Source organism: Geotrypetes seraphini, chromosome 10 (assembly GCF_902459505.1).
Source record: "Geotrypetes seraphini chromosome 10, aGeoSer1.1, whole genome shotgun sequence".
NCBI classification, from domain to species: domain Eukaryota; kingdom Metazoa; phylum Chordata; class Amphibia; order Gymnophiona; family Dermophiidae; genus Geotrypetes; species Geotrypetes seraphini.
The window spans coordinates 54922137-54942973 of record NC_047093.1 but is presented as its reverse complement, the minus strand read 5'-3'; the positions used below and the strand labels follow the sequence as shown (position 1 = coordinate 54942973).

General features: G+C 42.8%; 1 protein-coding gene across 2 annotated transcripts in view; it reads right to left on the bottom strand.

Moving 5' to 3' along the window:
- The window catches only part of NTNG2 (netrin G2), a 111970-nt gene that overhangs the window by 74371 nt on the left and 16762 nt on the right, over positions 1 to 20837 (bottom strand). For both annotated transcript variants that reach the window (XM_033959903.1, XM_033959904.1), the window contains exon 3: positions 7830 to 8473. In XM_033959903.1, coding sequence (XP_033815794.1) covers positions 7830 to 8473 — 644 coding nt within the window. The remainder of the gene's footprint in view (positions 1 to 7829; positions 8474 to 20837) is intronic.

The window sequence follows — 20837 nt, the reverse complement described above, 5'->3', positions numbered from 1 at the left end:
TACGTGTTCCGTTGTTCTACTTATGGTTCTGTGCATGTGCACACTTCTGTGGGTGCCTCCTGGCTGCTCAGGTTTCTTATTCTTTGTGACTCTTCTGTATCCATGGGTTTGCACAAGTGTGCTGCACGTTTATACTAATTTCCACGTGTGCCTGATTATTTCGACTGGACCTTTTTAACACATCATTTTTCCAAGTTTCATAACTTGCACTCAGCTGATTCCAGCATCGCTGGGAGAGAGGCCTTCCCGGCAGCTCTGCCCCAGAGTCAATGAGAAAGCACCTGCCAGAGTCTCTGCTGCCTTAGAGCTCTGCGCTGCACTGAGAAGCTCCCTCACAGACAAATAACCAGTAATTGGAGTTAATCAGGCATGGAGAGCTGGACAGACGGAGCCCGTACAGAGAAATCATATTTGGGAAAGGTGAATCGATGCATGAGTAATTACCAGCACACTGACTCCTCCCTGGAGATGGAAGATTTAGTGAGCAAAGCAGCCAGGCTCCGGACTCATGCCCTCTACTCCCCTGGGCAGTCACGGGCTCCTATTCTCCTCACTGAATGTAATGCAAATAGCATTTGTCTTCAGTGCCTATCTGCCAGCTCCAGCGACAGCACTGGGAGTCATGGCAAGTCCAGAATTTACAACCACTCCACCTCCAAAGGCAGCAATGGGAGTCATGGCTAGTCCGTGCTTTACAATTATTGCAGTTCCAGGGGCAGCCATAACAGCCTTAGCCAGGCATTTTGGGCATTCCAGCTTCGTGGGTTCGAGGACTGGTACTCTTACTTCATTACAGCTAGGAAAAAGATCAGACAATGGGCTTTTCTTTTTTGGTCTAGTGCAGGGGTTCTGAACTCAGTCCTCAGGACACAGATAACCAGTCAGATCTTCACAATATCTACATTGAATATATTAGTATAGATAAATTTGCTTGCACTCCCTCCATTCTACTGACAAATCAAACCAAAATACCACTGTAGTTAGGGTTACCAGAAGTCTGGATTTCCCCGGACACGTTCTCCTTTTCGAGGACATGCCGGGGGGCCAGATGGCTTTTCAAAACCCGGCACTTTGTCTGGGTTTGGAAAAGCCTCCTCTAAATTGAGTCGGGCAGGAGGAAATCCGCGCTCCTGCCTGATGAGAGCAGGCAGCAGGGGTGGGGCTGGGGCAGGGCTAGGGTAGGATTGGGGGGCGGGACTGAGGCATAACAGGGTGGGGATGGGTGGGCCTGGGGGTGGGTCTAGGGCAGGGGTAGGGAACTCCGGTCCTTAAGAGCCGTATTCCAGTCGGGTTTTCAGGATTTCCCCAATGAATCTGCATGAGATCTACTTGCATACACTGCTTTCAATGCATATTCATTGGGGAAATCCTGAAAACCCGACTGGAATACGGCTCTCGAGGACTGGAGTTCCCTACCCCTGGTCTAGGGGGTCCGGATTTTACTATAGTAAAATCTGGCAACCCTAACTGTAATGGTTTAGTTTTTTTTTGGTTTTTTTTTTAATCTTTATTCATTTCAAATCTTAAATCAAGTACAATATTGACATTTATCAATTAAGCATTCAAATACACTTGAAATCCTATAATTGATCATCATAATATAAAATATTATCCCCCTCCCTTATTTATTTATGAAAATGATTTGTTTCAATTATAATAAAAAATACCCCCCTCCCCCCCTTAATGTCTTAAAATTTTATACAGGGAGAATATTTTTAATCTTTACAATAATCTATTAATGGCCTCTACACATCTTGAAATTTGTTATAATTTCCTTTTTGGACAGCTAGTGTCCTTTCCATTTTATATATATGGCATACAGAGTTCCACCAAAAACAATAATTAAGTCTATTCCAATTCTTCCAATTGTAAGTAGTGGTTTAGTTTTAAACTTTCATGACAATATTGATAGTTATATTTCCCTAATATCAAAGCCAGTATTCCTTGGGGGATAGGAAAAAGCCTCAGAAAGTTAGGGTAGCTTCACCATATGGTTTTTGTTTCCTGCTTTTCAATCACTGGCTTAAAAAACCTCCCCTTGGTTTATATTCCTGTCAGAAACATGCAGCTTCAAAAACTCATAATGTCCATAAATTGTTCCAACGTATCCAACAGCCTACACAAGTAGGAAAACTCTCTTATCATAACATGCTTTAAATATAACTCATATGAAGTTTTAGAAATGCCTATATGTTAGCAAAAACATATACTTAATCTTTAAATTTTCACAGCACAGCCACTGAAAAATTTCTCAATGCAGTCCAATATGACAATTCTGACATGGCCAGTGTTTTTCAGCGCCCAAGCCACTGTGTCAGGGGTTCCTCGATTTTCACTCTGTATAGCGGTGCTATCTCCATTCTATGCAAATTTATCTCATGCATATTCATTGTGGATATCATGAAAACTTGACTGGCTGGGTGTGTACTGAGGACTGGGTTGAGAACCCTTGATCTAGTCTAACCCTATCTGAGGAATTGCTGCCCCAGACAAACCTTAGTTCCCCTTAAGACAAATCCTCCCCAGGCCACCTTAAAATAGGATTACCATATTTGTCAAATATGTTGCACTAATTGAGTTTTTTGAGGGGAGCTTATGTGCTGTGATTAAATCTCCAGTTGCATCACTGGTAAAGGTAGCTTTGCTGCGTAAGTTGCCCTGTGAACACTAAGTTTATGAGCACATGAGAATTTAATATAAATTTATGAAATGTACTTGAATAGCGTATGAAAATTGCTTTTGTCTTTGGAAGTTTTATGATGTATGGGTTACACATCAATTATTGGCAATATTCTGAGGTACCACTGGAGCTCTGCCCAAAATGGAAACAAGCAGGAAAGGATAGGATGAGCAGATTTATGAAATTATGAGTAGTGTGGAGCAGTTAGTTGCTCTTTCCAATAGTACTAAGACTAGGGGGCACTTCACATACCTAACCAGTAACAGAATTAAAACACATTTTTTAAAAAAAATCTGTTTTCAGTCAATGCTTAATTAAATTATGGGATTTGCTGCCACGGAATATGGTGCAAGATGCTAGTCTGAGTTTAAAAAGTCTGGAAAAGAGCTGGTCTGACTTTGATCTAGCTGGACAACCTTACATCTCCACCTGTCACGTCTCAGCATGAGCTATATGAAATGGACGTCTGCTTTTGGGATCTGACTTTGACTGGACATTGTCAGAAAAAGAAACTGCTAGGAATGACATAGAGATCCACCCCAGATATGACCTAAGCAGAGCTAGACCTAAGCTCAACATGCACTTTGAGGTTCCCACCTAACCACAGAAAATTTTGACAAATTGTCCAAGCCTGGTTTTGCTCATCTCTGTCCCTTTCTGTTCTGGAATATGTAAGGGTGTTTTAAGAGGAAACATTCCAGAACAATCTTCCACCTTTTACTCGGGCACATCTGTCTTTTTTACAGTTTAAATCACTTTTGAAAATGCAGTTTTTGTTAGAAAGCGTTCATGTTTCGGGATAGACTGAATAGAATTCCAGGTACAGGTATGTTTATTTTTATTTGTATTTTAGCTATTTATTTCAATACTGTTTTTAATTGATTGTATTACCTTTCCTTTTATTATTGGCGTTCTTTCCTATGAGATATTAATTTTTGTAAGCCGCTTTGACCTATTGCACTAAGTGGGGTTTCAAATGAACGATAAACATAAACATATAACCCCTTCCTTACTCTCAGATCTTTTATGCTTGTCCCATGCTTTCTTGAAGTCACATACAGACCTCATTTCCACCACTTCCACGGGGAGGTTATTCAACACATCCACCACCTTTTTTTAAATAAGTATTTCCTTAGATTACTTCTGAGTCTGACTCCTTTTCACCTTCTCTTGTTCTAGAGATTCCTCATATGCACTGTATTAGCATAGATTCTAGTAGATCTGTCTTTATAAGGAACGTCTGGGCTTATTTCATGTGGTTTTCAGTTCAGATGTTGTTTTACTTCCATGAGAGCTAAGAGTCAAATCTCTTCTAATAATAATAAATTATTGCTCATCATGACAGGGGTTGCCATACAGCAAATTATGAAAAACTGGAAAAATTGGGATCAGCTGAATTATAATTTTTGGTGGAATTCGTTATGCCAAATTTTTAAAATGAAACGGGTAATAGCCATACAGCAGGGGCATTTTACGAAATTTAGGGATGTTTGGAAGCCATTAACAAAATATTGTACAGAATGAATATTATTTTTTCCCTATGTTCATATACATCCAGGGTGGGGAGGGGGTGGGGATACTTTATGTTTTCATATGCTTAGAACAATTGTTGGATATAAGGAGGGAGGGATATTTGTTGTGTACTAGATTTTGATGGTAAGTTGAAGTGTAAAATGATTGTATTTTATGTTGCACTTATTGAAAGTTTTAAAAATGAATAAAGAATTTAACACAGATGTTGTTTTTGGAAGCAGTTCTATAAAATGATACCTGGTAGATCTTTATAAGAGTGTAATGTTTGCTCATTGTTGACCGATTTAAGACAAACTTCAGTTGGTTTTTTTTATGGTGTGTTTTTTTTTTCCTGTGGTGTTGACATCTTCTACAGTTACCATTTTTTGTCTTGCAGACTCCTAAGGCACTGGGGGGGGGGGGGGCCTAGGCCTTGTTGAATGTGCATTATTAACTGTTACATGTGCAATGATGCACATCAATGATTGGTAAAGGGGTACAAGTGACTTTTTGGTAATTCCTGTGGAAACTAACTTTGCTCGGACAGATCACTTCAGTTGAGTACTGCATACCATAAGAGACAGAGCGCCACCTGTCTTGAGGAATTAGCCTTCATTGCATTTAGCACATGCAGTTTGGAGATGGCTGTACAAAAGACACCATTTTTCAGCAACAGCTATCCCTTCTCTCCCAATGACATAATTCAGCAGTATTTCAGCGCTGGGAACAACTTAGCTTATATGAGTTCTTCAAAATGTTTCTGCACTTTCATACTTTTACGGGAGGAGTGGTAAGAGGGCATGTCGTAGAATGTCATGTGACTAGTCAATCAGGCAAGTCAGCTCACCTTGCAGCTAGTGATGTAATTTGTTTTTGAGATATTTAATAAATAGTGTTAAAAAAATAAAATAAAAGTGCAGAAACTTTTTGAAGATCCCTCGCACTATCTTTATCGACTGCTCATTGATGATGGAAAACTACAGCCCTTTCAGGATTTGTAAGAGTCATAATCATTGCTGTCTAAAGACCTTTTTGCTTATCTGCACCTGCAACACTATGCTAGTAGCCTTGGATGATCCATTTGTGTGAGGATGTGCATTGCCTAAACACTAGGTTCCCAATTGAGGGTTCCGCTGACTTTTCATCATAGATACTTGCAAGACTCGACTGCAGAAATAGACTTTGCACACTTGGTTATTACATGGAATACAAGCTACATATAAACATCACTGCTTCACACCTGGTGGATTTGTATTTGGGGCATAGACCATCTCATTGACAACATTCTCTTGTGGGAAATTCAATATAAGATTTTGCTAAGACTGTACATCTTGCCACATAGAGTCTCCATGACTACCTTGAATTGTCCCAAATGCAGTTTGGGACCAGCTACACTCAGTCACATGTTCTAGCGCTGTCCACACTTTCAGACTTTCTAGCACAGGATATTTCAAACTATTTCTGCGCAGTGGTCATTTCGTTTTGGTCCCACCCCTCTGCTATTGTTTGATGTTTTCTCAACTGGTGTACACTTCTGAGAGGCCTGAGAGGTTTTCTTTGCAGAGTAGTATTGTTGGACAAAAAAAGCAATTTTAGTGCATTGGATGGAGCGTGCGAGCTCTCTGTTGACCACTTGGCACATACAAATAATCACCTTGCTTTCCAAGGCGCGCCTGGGAATTAAAGGTCTCACCTCTGCACAGGGGATTGCATTTCAGCAGATTTGGGAACAATTTGTAACACATTAACTCCCACAGTCTGTTGAATTAACCTATGTGTGTTTTGGTCATTTTTTGTTTTTATTTTCTCCTGCAGTTTGGAAAGGGTAAATTTGGGTAGGGTTTGGGAGGGAGGATAGGGATGGGGGTATAATAATTGTTTTATATCTTTGTTATTTCTGCCTTGACCAGAGGCAGCAGCTGGATTATTTTCCTGTATGGCTTGACGTAATGACCTAGTGCTGCAGTATTTTTGGCTGTTCAATAAAAAGATATAAACATAAAGTGGTGCTTAGAGGTAAGCCCCAGCTAGGCATGTCAGCGGTGCCGATAATTGGCGTGTAGGTGCCTGTATATATTAGGTGCTCTTCTATAAGGTAGTGCCTATCTGCAAGGGAGACATACACAATGGCCATGGACATGTGTTTCAGGTAACGCTATAAACTATGTACATCACTAGGCACACCTAGATATACTAACTTACACCTGCCACTGACATGGCATAAGAGAGCACACCTACACATGGGTGTGTCAATGCCAACTTTATGCTAGTATTCTATAACAGAATCTTGGTGCCAAGGTGCCATTATAGACTTGGCACTAAGGGTACAACATTGGGGTGCCTAAGACTGTGGTGCCAATTTACAGAATTGCTCCTTTGTCTCTACCATCTGCTTTCGATGCTGGTTATATGCATCCTCCATGCATTTCCAGGAAAAAATATATCCTAATGTTACCCCATTTTTACTTCCTCAGCCTTTATTTCCACATATCCAAGCGGACTAATACGGTGATTGTAGTTCTCGTTCCAGTAGAACATCCTCGATGCTCTTGACTGAGTGTCCTGGGGGTCCGAAGCGTGTACTTGAAAAAAAAAAAAATTAGATTGTTCAAAGCAGGCCGGTCACCTGAATACTTCAGCTAGAAATAATGGAATAGGACTCTGGTTCTTTGGGGCCACGAATAAGAGGGACGGCCGGGGGCATTCGTATTGTACCGCTAGAGGTGAAATTCTTGGACTGGCGCAAAGCGAACCAAAGCGAAAGCATTTGCCAAGAATGTTTTCATTAATCAAGAATGAAAGTTGGAGGTTCAAAGACGATCAGATACCGTCATAGTTCCGGCCATAAATGATGCCCAACTCTGAGAGTTATTACGGTTACAAGTTACTAATAATCTGAGTTTGTTTCTAGGAGTGGGTTAGGGAAAACAGTGAAACAGGTAATTAGATTAGTTATGAAGCAATAATGTTTGATTGCTTTCCCTTATTGTGCTGGAAGAAAATTAAACTTTTGGGTCTCTCTCAGCTCTCCTGCAAATGCTAGAGTTTCAAAGGGGGGAGGGGCAAACAAGCTCTTTACAGAATGGCAGGAATCTCCTCACAATTGAAGCACATGCATTTGCAATAATAGATAATGCACTATAATCAAAGGCTTTTCTAAAATCAGATTAACAGCTCTCATATTTAGTATCTAAGATCTCCTTTGATTTGCAAGATCTTATGAACTGAGAAAAGGAAATTTATTGGCTAATAGCTCTATTCTCATCTAAAATCTATTTCCCAACACTTACTGGATAGGTTCCTATTGCATGTTGTCAGGGATAAGACAAATCACAGCTGAGTAAAGAAAGAGGAGTGAGAAGCAGGAGTTTGAAGCTATTTCAATTTGAAAATAAGTGCAAGTGAAAACAGATGGCAGATAAGTGTGTTTGTGTAGGGGGGATAACATCAGTGAGACAGGCAGTAGACGTGTGTGCAGAGCAGTCTCTCAACCAAATAGCGCCCAGCACAGTATGTTTTCTATGCCTCCTTCCCTTTCAGGCCCGCTAGCTTGCAAACTGACTCAGAAGGATGATGTGGTGCCCTGGGCAGTCATGCTTCCTGCTCACCCTGCAACAGCCCCCAGGATGCACATTACCTGGCTGTAACTTCAATATTGGAGATGGCATAGAAGTACTTATACAGGTTTTCTCGCTGGACGTAGGTCCCTCCTAGTGCTGGCCGGAGCAGTCGCAGACGCAGGTCTGTGAATGTAAAGAAGTCCTTAAGCCCCTTAGCACTCTCCATTCTGGTGAACAGGTTCTCCATTTTTTTCAAATCTGGGCCCGCAAAAATGGCAAAGCGATCCCTGACTTCAAAACGAACATTCTTCTCCTTTTTGGACCCGGCCCATCTTGAGTATTCCTCTGTGCACAATACCCTGTTGGCATTGGTGATAGAGAGCTCTTTAACCTTCCTGGCAGGCATGCTGAAGACTTCCATACAGTCATCTGCGTAATACTGATATGGCTGCCAAGTCCTGCCGTAGTCCAGAGACTTCTCCAGTAGCATGATAGTGGGACGGCCATACTCAAAGGTCACCACAATGTCATCTGTCAGCTCAATGCTTTTGTTCCAGGTCAGCGTGATATTGGCCATCAGGGGGTCTGGGTATCGGCTCCATGTTACACTCTGCCAGTATGTCGCTAGTCCATCATCTTCCTCATCAAACATGAGTCTGGGGGGATGTGCCAGGTCAGGGTTTGAGGCATCGCATTCATCGCTGCAGAGGTAAGGGTTTTCCTGCAGGTATAAAAAGAAACAAGGAGTCATTAAAACCACTGAAATAGTAAATGTGGGGTCCATCACTGTTGCGCAAGCAGCCTCATCTCAGAGTCAAGGAAAGAGGGGATAATCCAGTTCTAGCAATGAATGAGAGATGTTACCAACTGTGAAAAGGAAAACACAGTAAGAAAAGTGAAGCTCCTAAGTTAGGACTTATGACATGGAGGATAAGCACAAGAATAAGGAATCTGTCACCTTTAGGACTGGGGGGTGGGGCTCAGGGGATGGGCACAGGGATAGAGAGTATGTCACTTCTAGGACTTGGGGGGTGAAGGGACGGGGGTAAAAATATAGCGACTATCACCTCTGACTAGAGTACTCAAGGAATGTGCTCAGGGACATAGAGCCTGCCATCTTTAGGGCTGGGGGGAGGGCAAACTGAAGGGCTCAGGGAATGGGTACAGGACTGGAGAATTTAGGAAATGAGCACAGATCCTTTCATGTTTAGAATGGGGGGGGCATAAGGAATGGATTCAGGGATGCAAAGCCTTTTTCACCTTTAGGACTGGGGACACAGGAGATGAGCACAGGGAAGCAGTCACTTCTAGAGCTGAAGGAGCCAGGGTTTACCAGGACTGGTTTTAAGATTTTCTAGTCACATACAATCAGTTTGAAAGAAGCAAGTCATAGCTCTGAACCTCTCATACCATACAACTGCAGGGTGAAAGTTCAGCTGGTTTTGGCACCAGCAGATACCAAGACAGTATTTACTTCGTCTGTGCCTCTTTTAATAAGCAGCACTGATGATAAATACAAGCCTGTTCTGCAGCTGAGCCAAATCCTCTCCCCCTCACGTGCAGAATTAAAATGCATTACTTTTTTTTGAACACAGAAGTGGGGGAGAAGCGAGTCTTCTGTCTGAGTGAATATAAGAGATTATTTCTAGCCATACTGAACCACTCTTCTATTTGGGCTCTTTGTCTAGATCAGCGGTTCCCAACCCTGTCCTGAGGGACCCCCCAGCCAGTCGGGTTTTCAAGATATCCCTAATGAATATGCCTGAGAGAGATTTGCATACCTGTCACTTCCATTATATGCAAATCTCTCTCAGGCATATTCATTAGGGATATCTTGAAACCCCCGACTGGCTGGGGCCCCTCCCAGAACAGGGTTGGGAACCACTGGTCTAGATGAATCCTGTCTGCTCTCATGCACCAATCATGTTCCTAGACTTCTGTCAACATATTTCAATTCAATATACAGGTACTCGGCGTTCAGGATGCTTCACAGGGTGTCTTTTATTTTGATTGAGGCTGAGCATATGGTAAGGAGTGATCTGTTACACTTGTGCAATGAACATCATGTAGCAATCTGTTAAGAGAGAAGACCTGTATGCCCTTATCCTCATGTTCGTCTGTTCAAAGATAACTTCTCAGTCTATTGGGCAAGACAAATTCTTGCCTCTGAAACCCTAGTAAAGACAGCTTGATGTATTCACGCACAATTGCATAGATATAAAGCTCAACAAATAAAGGCCAAATAATGTAGCTTACTGCCTTTTTAAATTTTTGTTTTCATTTGTTAACCTTCAGTTTGTACATTCAAGTGAACTATCATGGAAAACCATTATTATGCCTGAGTGGAAAGAGGCAATGGGACAGGAGAAAGGGAGAACGGAGGCGGAGTCTCCTGCTAGCTTGTCAGGTGATGGACAGGTGCCAGGGCTCTTGATTTGATATATAGTGTTCTATCAAATTAGGAAAGGAATTTGGCTTTGCAGAAGTGCTTGATACATTCTATAAGACAGAACAGACAGTCAGCTCCAGGATGGAAATGAGTCATTCCTTGTTTGTGCTAGCACACGGTGGGAAGAGGTAGATAAATAGATAAAATCAGATGACAGCTGGGAGAGCACCATGATTAAGCACATGCACACTTAAGTGCTTCGCTGAAGACCACAGTGAGCAGATCCATGAAATCTCCATTCACAGTTCTTCTCTTTTCTAAACTCAGCTCCAGTGAAACAAGCTGCCGCTGCCCATACATCCGATCCCACATACATCAGAGTAATTACAGTACACGATCTGGCCTCACTCTCCCATCAGGACCTGAGGCTGAAGATTGACTGCAATTACTTTAATACCTCAATTAAAAATTCAGCAAGAAAGGCACACTGAGGTTTGGTGAGGGAAGAAGAACTCCCGAGATCGCAGGACAGACAGGTTAGAATTAGCTGCAGGAGGATGTGTTGAGCGCCAACGTCTTAATTCTATAACTTTGTGCACCCAAATTTGACTTTTCGGGTATATTTTCAGACACAATTTATAGAATAGTCAGTTGCATGCACAATTTATTTTAATAATTAGCTGTTAATTGAAGTTAACAGTCAATTATTGACTTTAATCTGTGTTAATTGGTGCTAATTGGCACCAATTAGCAGTTGTACACACAAACAGCCCTAAGTCGCTCTTATTGAAACTGTGCATGCAAACTCTATTGTGTATAACTTCTAGAGGGTATACACTTGGGAGGGGCATGGGTAGGTCAGGGACCATGTTGTTTAAAGCAGTGGTTCCCAATCTTGTTCTGGAGGACCCCCCAGTCCTGTTGGGTTTTCATGATAGCCTTAATGAATATGCATGGAGCAGATTTGCACCTCCATTATATGCAGATCTCCCTCATGCATATTCATTAGGATTATCCCCCACCTTCTAGTAACAAATGTTATCCTGTACTTTTTTACAAGTAAAAGTACCAAAGCTTTTACTTAAGTACAGTAATTAGTTACATTTACAACAGTAATTAGTTACCTATACAAACTGGTCAGGGGCAGGTCTTGGAGTTAGGTGTGCAGAATATTGAATACAAGAAGTTACACACTTAACTGCCAACAACTAGATACAAGCACTTATACCAACCTTTGATAAGTGCTTGCCCCCTAAAGTCAGGCATGAAACTGTGAACCTAGGCTAGTATTGCAGAATTTGCATCTAGCGTGCCTCGTTCCAGTGCCTAAATTTTGGCACTGTTTGTTGAATCTACCCCAAAGTGATTTGGTGGGTTTTCTTGCACCAGTTTGCTTTGGAGAAAAAAGTTATTCTGAACTAATGCACGTCTGTTTTGTGAAAGACGCTAGTCTAGCTGAGTAATCTCACACAAAAGATGGCTACCCAAAAAAATCCAGACAGGGCTGGAAATAAACTCCATAGAAAATGGGGTCATCCGGTAGTGAGCAGTATCAAAGGAGGTGACTAAGAGACCCAAAAACCAGTCACAGCATTTTGGAAGATCTTTTCATATTTAGGGCTCACAGTAGATGATCAATTCTAAATCACTATTTATATTTCATCAGCTTTGTTGTATCTGATATAATTTTGATGACTTATGTGTACACTGAATCAGGCGCTACTTATTTCTAAGCTGATTATAATGCAATATATGCAGAGATTACTCTATTTAATATGAGATACTCCAAGCTTTACAGGACACAGCTATCAGACTCCTCTGTCATGTGTGTAGTTTTGACTGTCACACCATTACTTGTAAGCACATAAGCACATAAGCAATGTCTCTGCCGGGTCAGACCTGAGGTCCATCGTGCCCAGCAGTCCGCTCACGCGGCGGCCCAACAGGTCCAGAAACTGCGTAATAATCCTCTATCTATACCCCTCTATCCCCTTTTCCAACAGGAAATTGTCCAATCCTTTCTTAAACCCCAGTACCGTACTCTGCCCTATTACATCCTCTGGAAGCGCATTCCAGGTGTCCACCACCCGCTGAGTAAAGAAAAACTTCCTAGCATTTGTTCTGAATCTATCCCCTTCTAATTTTTCCGAATGCCCTCTTGTTCTTTTATGTTTTGAAAGTTTGAAGAATCTGTCTCTCTCCACTTTCTCTATGCCCTTCATGATCTTGTAGGTCTCTATCATGTCTCCTCTGAGTCTCCGCTTTTCCAGGGAGAAGAGCTCCAGCTTCTCCAATCTTTCAGTGTATGAAAGGTTTTCCATGCCCTTAATGCTCTCCTCTGGACCCTCTCAAGTATTGCCATATCCTTCTTAAGATGCGGTGACCAATACTGAACACAGTACTCCAGGTGCGGGCGTACCATTGCCCGATACAACGGCAGGATGACTTCTTTCGTTCTGGTCGTAATACCATTTTTAATAATACCCAACATTCTGTTCGCCTTCTTCGCGGCTGCTGCGCATTGCGCCGTTGACTTCATTGTTGTATCCACCAGTACACCCAAATCTCTTTCAAGGTTACTTCCCTCTAATACTAATCCCCCCATTTGGTAGCTGAACATCGGGTTCTTTCTCCCTATATGTATGACCTTGCATTTCCCTACATTGAATTTCATCTGCCATTTATTTGCCCACTCCTCCAGTTTGCTTAGGTCTCTTTGTAGGGCCTCACACTCTTCCGTAGTTCTGACCCTTCTACAGAGTTTAGTGTCATCCGCAAATTTTATAACTTCACATTTCGTCCCCGTTTCCAGGTCATTAATAAATACATTGAACAGCAGCGGTCCAAGTACAGACCCCTGCGGAACTCCACTCGTGACTTTTCTCCAGCCCGAGTAGTGACCCTTCACTCTAACCCTCTGTCTCCTGCCTGCCAACCAGTGTTTGACCCATCTGTGTACGTCCCCTTCCACCCCGTGGTTCCACAGCTTCCTAAGTAACCGCTCATGGGATACCTTGTCAAAGGCCTTTTGGAAGTCAAGGTAGATGTATGTTATCATTGGCACCCTAGACTTGGCTCACTGAAACTCTACATTGTCTTCTCAAAATAATGCTTTAAAACATGTTTCTTTCGTTCATGGTATGAACATCATCTTACTGCCCCCTGGGCAAGCATTTGCCAGATTTGAGTCTACTAGAACGTGTGGGGGGTTTTCTTTGTCGTACCAGTTTTTGAAATGCTTTTTTTTCTATCTCTTCAAGCTTAACACTCTATATAAAAGATTTTAGAGCAGCTCTGAAAACCCATTTGTTTAATTGTATCTGTGGTACCCAGGCTACCCAAGGGGCTCGGCTGCCATGCTTGAAACAAGTGCCTAGCCCCCTCTTCTACAAAACTGCGCTAGCAGTTTCTAGCGCAGAGAACCGTGCTGAATGGCCTGCACTGCTCCCGACGCTCATAGCGTTGGGATCAGCGCGGGCCATTCATCACATCTCTCTGCGCTAGAAACTGCTAGCGCAGTTTCATAGAAGAGGGGATGTGTGCTTCTTTAGAGGTGTGGATGATTTGGATACTTTCCTATCTGAAATGAACTTCCTTTCCCTAATTTAATTAAATATTTTATAATGTATACTACCTTGTCGTTATTTAAAAAAGGATCGAGAGGAGTGCCAGGCAACTACAGACCTGTGAGTCTCACGCCTGTCTCTTGAAAGATGGTTGAGGCGCTGATCAAGGATAGCATAACCCGGCACCTAGACACACACGACCTGATGAAAGCCAGCCAACATGGATTCAGGAAAGGGAAGTCATGCTTGACGAACCTACTTCAATTTTTTGAGACAGTGAACAGACAAATTGATAGTGGAGAATCGGTGGATGTTGTATACTTGGACTTTCAGAAAGCGTTCGACAAGGTTCCACATGTAAGACTTCTCAGGAAACTACAAGGCCATGGAATAGAGGGAGATATACTAAGATGGATAGGCAAATGGCTAGAGAACAGAAAACAGAGAGTGGGCATAAATGGGAAGTTCTCAGAATGGGAAAAAGTGACTAGCGGTGTACCCCAGGACTCGGTACTTGGACCCATCTTATTTAATATTTTCATAAATGACCTAGAAGAAGGAACATCCAGTGAAATAATCAAGTTTGCAGACGACACAAAGCTATGCCAGGCAATCATATCGCAGAAGGACAGCGAGGAACTCCAGAGCGACATGAATCAATTGAAGAAGTGGGCAGATAAATGGCAGATGAAGTTTAATGTGGAAAAATTCAAAGTGATGCATTTAGGCAGAAAAAATAAAGATCACAAGTATAGTATGTCAGGTGTAACTCTGGGAAAGACCGAACAGGAAAAGGACCTGGGCGAAGAAAGCAAATAGAATGTTAGATATGATAAAGAAGGGAATTACGAGTAGATCAGAGAAAGTTATAATACCGCTCTACAGAGCCATTGTCAGACCGCACCTGGAATACTGCGTCCAGCATTGGTCTCCATACCTAAAGAAGGATATAAAACTGCTAGAGAGGGTGCAGAGTCGAGCAACGAAGCTAGTAAAAGGTATGGAGAACCTGGACTACGAGGAACAACTTAGGAGACTGGGGTTGTTCTCCCTTGAGAAGAGGAGACTGCGAGGGGATCTGATTGAGACTTTCAAAATTCTGAAAGGATTTGACAAAATAGAGCAGGGAAAGCAGTTATTTACAATGTTCAATGTGACATGGACAAGAGGACATAGACTAAAGCTGAGGGGGACAGGTCCAGGACGAACATCAGGAAGTTCTGTTTCACGCAGCGAGTGGTGGACACCTGGAATGCTCTCCCAGAGGAAGTAATTGCAGAATCCACCGTTCTAGGATTTAAGGGTAAACTAGATGCACATCTCCTTAAGAGTGGCATAGAATTTTACAGGTAAGGGTAAATTAGATGCACATCTCCCTTGAGAAGCATACAGTGATATGGGGACTAAAACTATGCCAGGGTACACCTGGCGGGGCCTCCGCGTGTGCGGATCACCGGACTTGATGGACCCAGGGTCTGATCCGGAGATGGCAATTCTTATGTCATGTTCTTAAAAAAAAAAAAAAAAGTGGCACAGCAAATTCAAATAAGCTACAATCATAATAATCACCATCTCCTAAATGTGTTGGGGAACCTACTAGTTTTCCACGCTTCACAATTCCATGGGCTAACTATGTACCTAGCTTAGGGAAAGATGAGGACAGAATACATTCTGAGCTTTATCATTTCTTTTCATTATGCAGTACATGGAAATTGCAGAACAGCTTCATCCAGGTAGCACATCTGCTAATTAATAGGCCTCTTGTATGTATCATTTCAAGTTTATTTCTTAACCCCTGCCTACCTGCACTGATAACAGACTGCAATTAATTTAAATCTTCTCTCCCCTTTTCTCAGCCAGAAAAAGCAAAAAGAAATTCTTCTGACGCCCATTATTTCCTGCTTAAAGGTAAGAAAATCTGCCTCGCAGCTGAATTATTCACAAAGCGGAAACAGGCCCCTTGTTTAGAGGTGCTTCTAAATCCGGCTCCTCTTAATGTATCTGCCTGGGCTCGCTTTCTGTGGCTTTATTGATTTCTCCATCTCCTTTCCTCTCCTTCCATTCTCTCCGCACCATGTTGCCTAAATGCAAGGTCGTTCTTCAGTACTATGAAATGTGACCCAATTCCATTACTGTCAGCAGAAATGGACACCTGGCCCTGAATGCAGCAGCTCTTGAGTCCTAGGAATTGTGAACCCAGAGCAGTGACCGCAGATACCCAACCGAGTCAGGGACGGGGCTCAGACCTTGCAGAGCTCATCCCCAGAATAAGATTACTTTTGAGATTTTTGTGCAATTGCCATTTAGGTCTTGTCTATCCCCTTTGTGCAGAAAAGAACCTAGGTCAGAAACCTGATGGTATAGAGAAGACAAGTTTTCCTTTTATGGTGAGTAAATAAATGGATAGAGAAGGGATAACTACATTAGGAGTGATTACTATTCATCAGTGACTAGAAATGTGATCACTTTAGCGCTGAAATGAGAAAGGAGACAGGATAGGGCAGTGTTTCTCGACTCAGTCCTGGAGTACCCTCTTGCCAGTCAGGTTTTCAGGATATCCACATTGAATTTGCATAAACCTGATTTGCATACACTGCCTCCATTATGTGCAAATGTCTTTCATGCTTATTCACAGTGGATATCTTGAAAACCTGACTGGAAAGGGGGTACTCCAGGACCGAGTTGAGAAACACTGGGATAAGGTATATAAGAACAGTAACAGTGATCTGGATTTACAGAGCTCCTTTCATCCACCTCAGATGCCAATGCAGACACCACTTGAGTGAATGGCTTGCCTAGCAACATGTTCCTGTTGTCCCGAGTTTCCCAACTTCTTCCAAACAGAAAGGGGAATTAGACTATGTAATAGTTTAGTTATCAAATTTCAGCAGTAAATTGAGGCTCCCCCCTCTAAGGTCAAATAATGTTAGAGGAGAGCTGAGCTCCTGTCCAGTACTTCTATGGACCTTCAGTTATTGTTTCATATTTTTTTCTTTAGTTATTAGTAGATTTATAGACCAGTCTAAGGCCACCCACAACAGAATGTAAAGCTGACTAAAAAACAAACCAACAGTAAAACTCTCTCCCCCTCCAAATAAAAAAACGGAGCCATTTAAATTGGAAAAAAAAAAAAAAAATCCTCCTTTATTTTTGATTTAAGGTCTGAGGGCTTGCTTATTTCCCTTGACCTCAAAGACGTGACAACATTTCCAAATTTGGCTGCACAGAACATTTCAAATATTTCAAACTCCTGACTAGTAGTTTTAAGTGCAATCTGTTTTTATTAAACAACAAGCCATAACAAATACAAACAGCAGACAAAAGTATTGGTAATAGTCCCCCCCAACAAAGGAAAACAGGGCTCCCCACCTCCCAAGAGGACTGGACTCTGATGTCCTCTCAGGTTACAAAGAACCCCTGACCCCCAACCCCCCCCCAAAGCAGACCCCTCTGAATACTTTCACAACCCCAAAGACCATGATAGTAAGAGTTCACCTCCACATGACAGGTGAGACAGTAGGGGGTATCGACACAACCCATATGATAGGCCCGGCTCTGGGAGGCATACGCTCTCATCAAGGTCCGGAAGCGGCACTCTCGAAGCTCCGCACTATGCACCAAAGCTGTCCTGACTAGTAGTTTGATGCCATGTCTGCTCTCTGCAAACCTTAATGGCCGACAGTAGAAAATCCATTTGGCAATTAAGCATCAAAAAACCTTTTAAAACGGCCTTAAAGGATTTGTGATCCTGTAATGCAAGTCTATTGGACAGGTAATCTGACAGTGGGGTACAGTAGTATTTTAATATTTCTTTATGCTTCAATAAATTGAATGCTTACACAGTACGATCAGTTATCATCTGGCTGAATTTCCAAAGAAAACCTGCCATCTGAAACAGAGGAACCCAAGACAATTACTCCCAGCAGAGAAGGTTCCAGCAGAGAACACTCCACCCTCTGCTCCTCATAGCTAGTCCTTCACTCTTTCTGTTATTGAATTAGATCCTTTTCACGCTCCCATGTAAAGCAAATTCAAATTCTCTAGAATCAAGGAAGGGGGGAAAAAATGTCAACTATGTTGTACCTTGAGATCCATTACCAGTGCAAGGGTGGTGGGCAAACCCACAGCCCCCACATGATTTTCTTAATTAAACTCAACAATTAAGGTCACACAATGATCCTATATAAAAATAGGTTAAAATATGAGATGGTTCTTCGAGTTTCTTTGGTTGTCAGTTTGCTTTCACTGCAACTGTTGCCCTAAGCCTCCTCCTGATCTTGCCTAATGATTGGGAGAGATTTTCTGAATATTCCTTTCAGAATTTGAGACTGGACACCCTTTAAGTCTGAATGTCCCCCATACCTTAGCAGGGGGAGCATGGAGGGACCAATACTTGTTTGCTCTGCAAGGCTTACCATGGTTGGCACAGCAGTCTGGGTTGAGTGTGAGAAGCCAAAGTTGGAACACCAGCTGAGGTCATCAATGATGCAACACTAATAGGATGGTTTAACGGCTCAAGTGGATTAAGTTTCCTCTTGTGAAAGTATCACCCATAGGCAGCGGAATGCCATTTTGTTGGGGGGGAGCAGAACCCTGCAGCACCTCTCATCAGCTCCCATCCCCCCCCCCTCCTCCCAGCGCTGTACTTTTTAAAACTTCGGGCAGCCACTGTGCAGCATCCATGAGCAGGCCTGCCCCCATAAGTAGAATGAAGGGTTCTGGAGCAGGCCTGCTCGGTGATGCTGCATGTCAGCTGGCCAAAGATTTAAAAGTGCAGTTCGAGGAGGGGGATAAGTGGGCGGGATTTGACCGGCAACCGCTAATCTTTGGGGAGGCCATGGCCCCCGTGGTCTCCGCCATTCCAATGCCCATGGTATCACCTGCACTGCCCTGATTCCAAGCCCTAGTGATATGTGCATATGGGACTAGGTTCAGTAAATGGCACTTAAAATTTGGCAACCCAAAGAATCTGGGATGGGTGCCCTTTATAGAACAGTGCATAGCGCCAGATCCATACTCAATTTTGGGCATGAGGATTTATATCAACTGAAACCAAGTGTAAATCCTAGTGCACAAGTTAGGCACGCATTCCCAGTATTCTGTAATACTGTTTGCAGTGGCGTAGTAAGGAGGGGGTAGGACAGTCCATCCTGGGAGCCATCTTGGTGGGGGCATCAGCACCCATCCTCTTTTCTGCCCCCCCATTCTTTCCCATTCCTCCCCCTCCACAAGTGCGCCTTCACTTCCTCCCCCCCCAGTTCTTCACCAGCCGCGCCTAGGAAGTGACCCCCCAACGGAGAGCCAACGCCAATGCGGGCAGCAAGTTGGCGATGCTGCTCGTGCCCGGAAAGTTAAAGAGGGGGAAGGTAAGGGGGTCATGTGCGTGGCAGGGGGAGCGGGGAGGCCAGAGAAAAGGGGAGGGGCGCCCACTGTTTGCATCTTTAGCGAGTGACCCGACCCACCATGACCTCACCTCATTTTGAGATGCACACTACACGATTTGCTCGTGTATCTTCATCATGTGCAAATCCAAATTGGTGCCAATTAACAGCAATAATTGATTGTGATCACCCAATTATTGGTACTAATTGGCTCATTTAATTTTAGCTGTTTGTGTATCTCAGAATAGCGCACAATCTCTGCATGTAAATGTGCTCATATTTATAGAAACCTGCGCATGTGGTATCTGTGTACCTCCTTAGCAGGGAAAAGCATAGGAAAGTAAAGAGAATATGCGATGGGACTAAGGACCAAAGGCCCCTCTAGTTTCTGCCTATTTCCTTTCCTGTGGCAATACCACACAGAGCCCAGCTGGACCCCCAGCTTTGCCTTTACCCCCTCAAAACTCAAGACTTCTTTATGTTCATCTCAAGTTGTGTTGATTTCTGAGTTTGGCCTTTGCTTTGCCTCTGTCGAGACATAACTACTGATGCAGGGATGGGTTAATGGACCCAGTATGTTTAATTCTCTTGTATAACAACTTTGAACAATTTTTGTCGACTTGCAAAATTTATTTAAACAAATCAAAATTTTTACCAGTGGTCAGAAAGTGATGTTCTACAAAGCATATGCAATGATTGGACGGTAAACTCTTGTCCCAAGGGGAGGTATTCACCTCCTCTTCAGAGTTTCACTTTTCTGAGCATTTTTTAGGAGTCATTTGCTCTCTCCCCACTGGTATTTATTACCATTATAGTCAGTCTCTTACTTAGTAGTATAATTCTCTTCCTAGGCAGATAATCCCCACTTTACTCAAGTCTCCCAGGTCAGCTCCCCTTCTCTGGGAAGCCCTAATCCCTTTGCCAGCTGGCACTGTTTTGCTAATGACCCCCTTTAACTCTCTGCCCTGCACCTCTCTGTCAAGGCTGTATTCAAAAGAGACTGTGATTTGGAGATAGGATAAAACGAGATGACATTTGGTATTTTTCCTGCAGGCAAAGATGATTCAGACATCTGAAGAAAAAAAGACAACTCCCCTCTGCCATCTGTTGTTTCTTCTTTCATACTCAAGAGAGAGAACAGCTAACATGAAGCTCCATAAAACCAATTGCTCTAATCTATTGGTTGGAGATTAACTGTAGCCCATGTGGCTCCATGAGTCGGACACCGTAACCCCTTATCGCAACCCTCATTTACAATACAGAAAGGGCTTCAATTGAGCAGTGTGTGGGAAGATTTTCCTGCCAAAATATAAGCGTAAAAGCCCCCAAATCCGCTTCCATAATTAGTGGCTTTCTCTTAAAATTTGGGGTCTTGTTTTGCTGACTCTCAAGAATGTGAATGCTTTCCAGTTTTGCCCACATTGAAGTTATAACCTCCCAAAGCATAACATGTAGCAGACCCTCCCCTTCCTACTTAGAGTTTCTGATCAATTCACCCAAATTTAGAACATTGAAAAAAATATTGGCAGAAAGATATTTGCCCACTTCAGCAAAGAAAGATATTCAAATCCTATTATAAAGACCTTAGCTCAGAGGCCCACTGTTGCAAGACAACACCTCTTAAGTCTGGAGATATACAAGTATTCCATCACACTGTAAGTGCACGAGAGCCCTCCGTCTTGCCACTCCTGCCTGCCAGTCAGCCCAAGGTGCAGAAATCCTGGAGTGCCACTTAAACCTGAGTCTCCC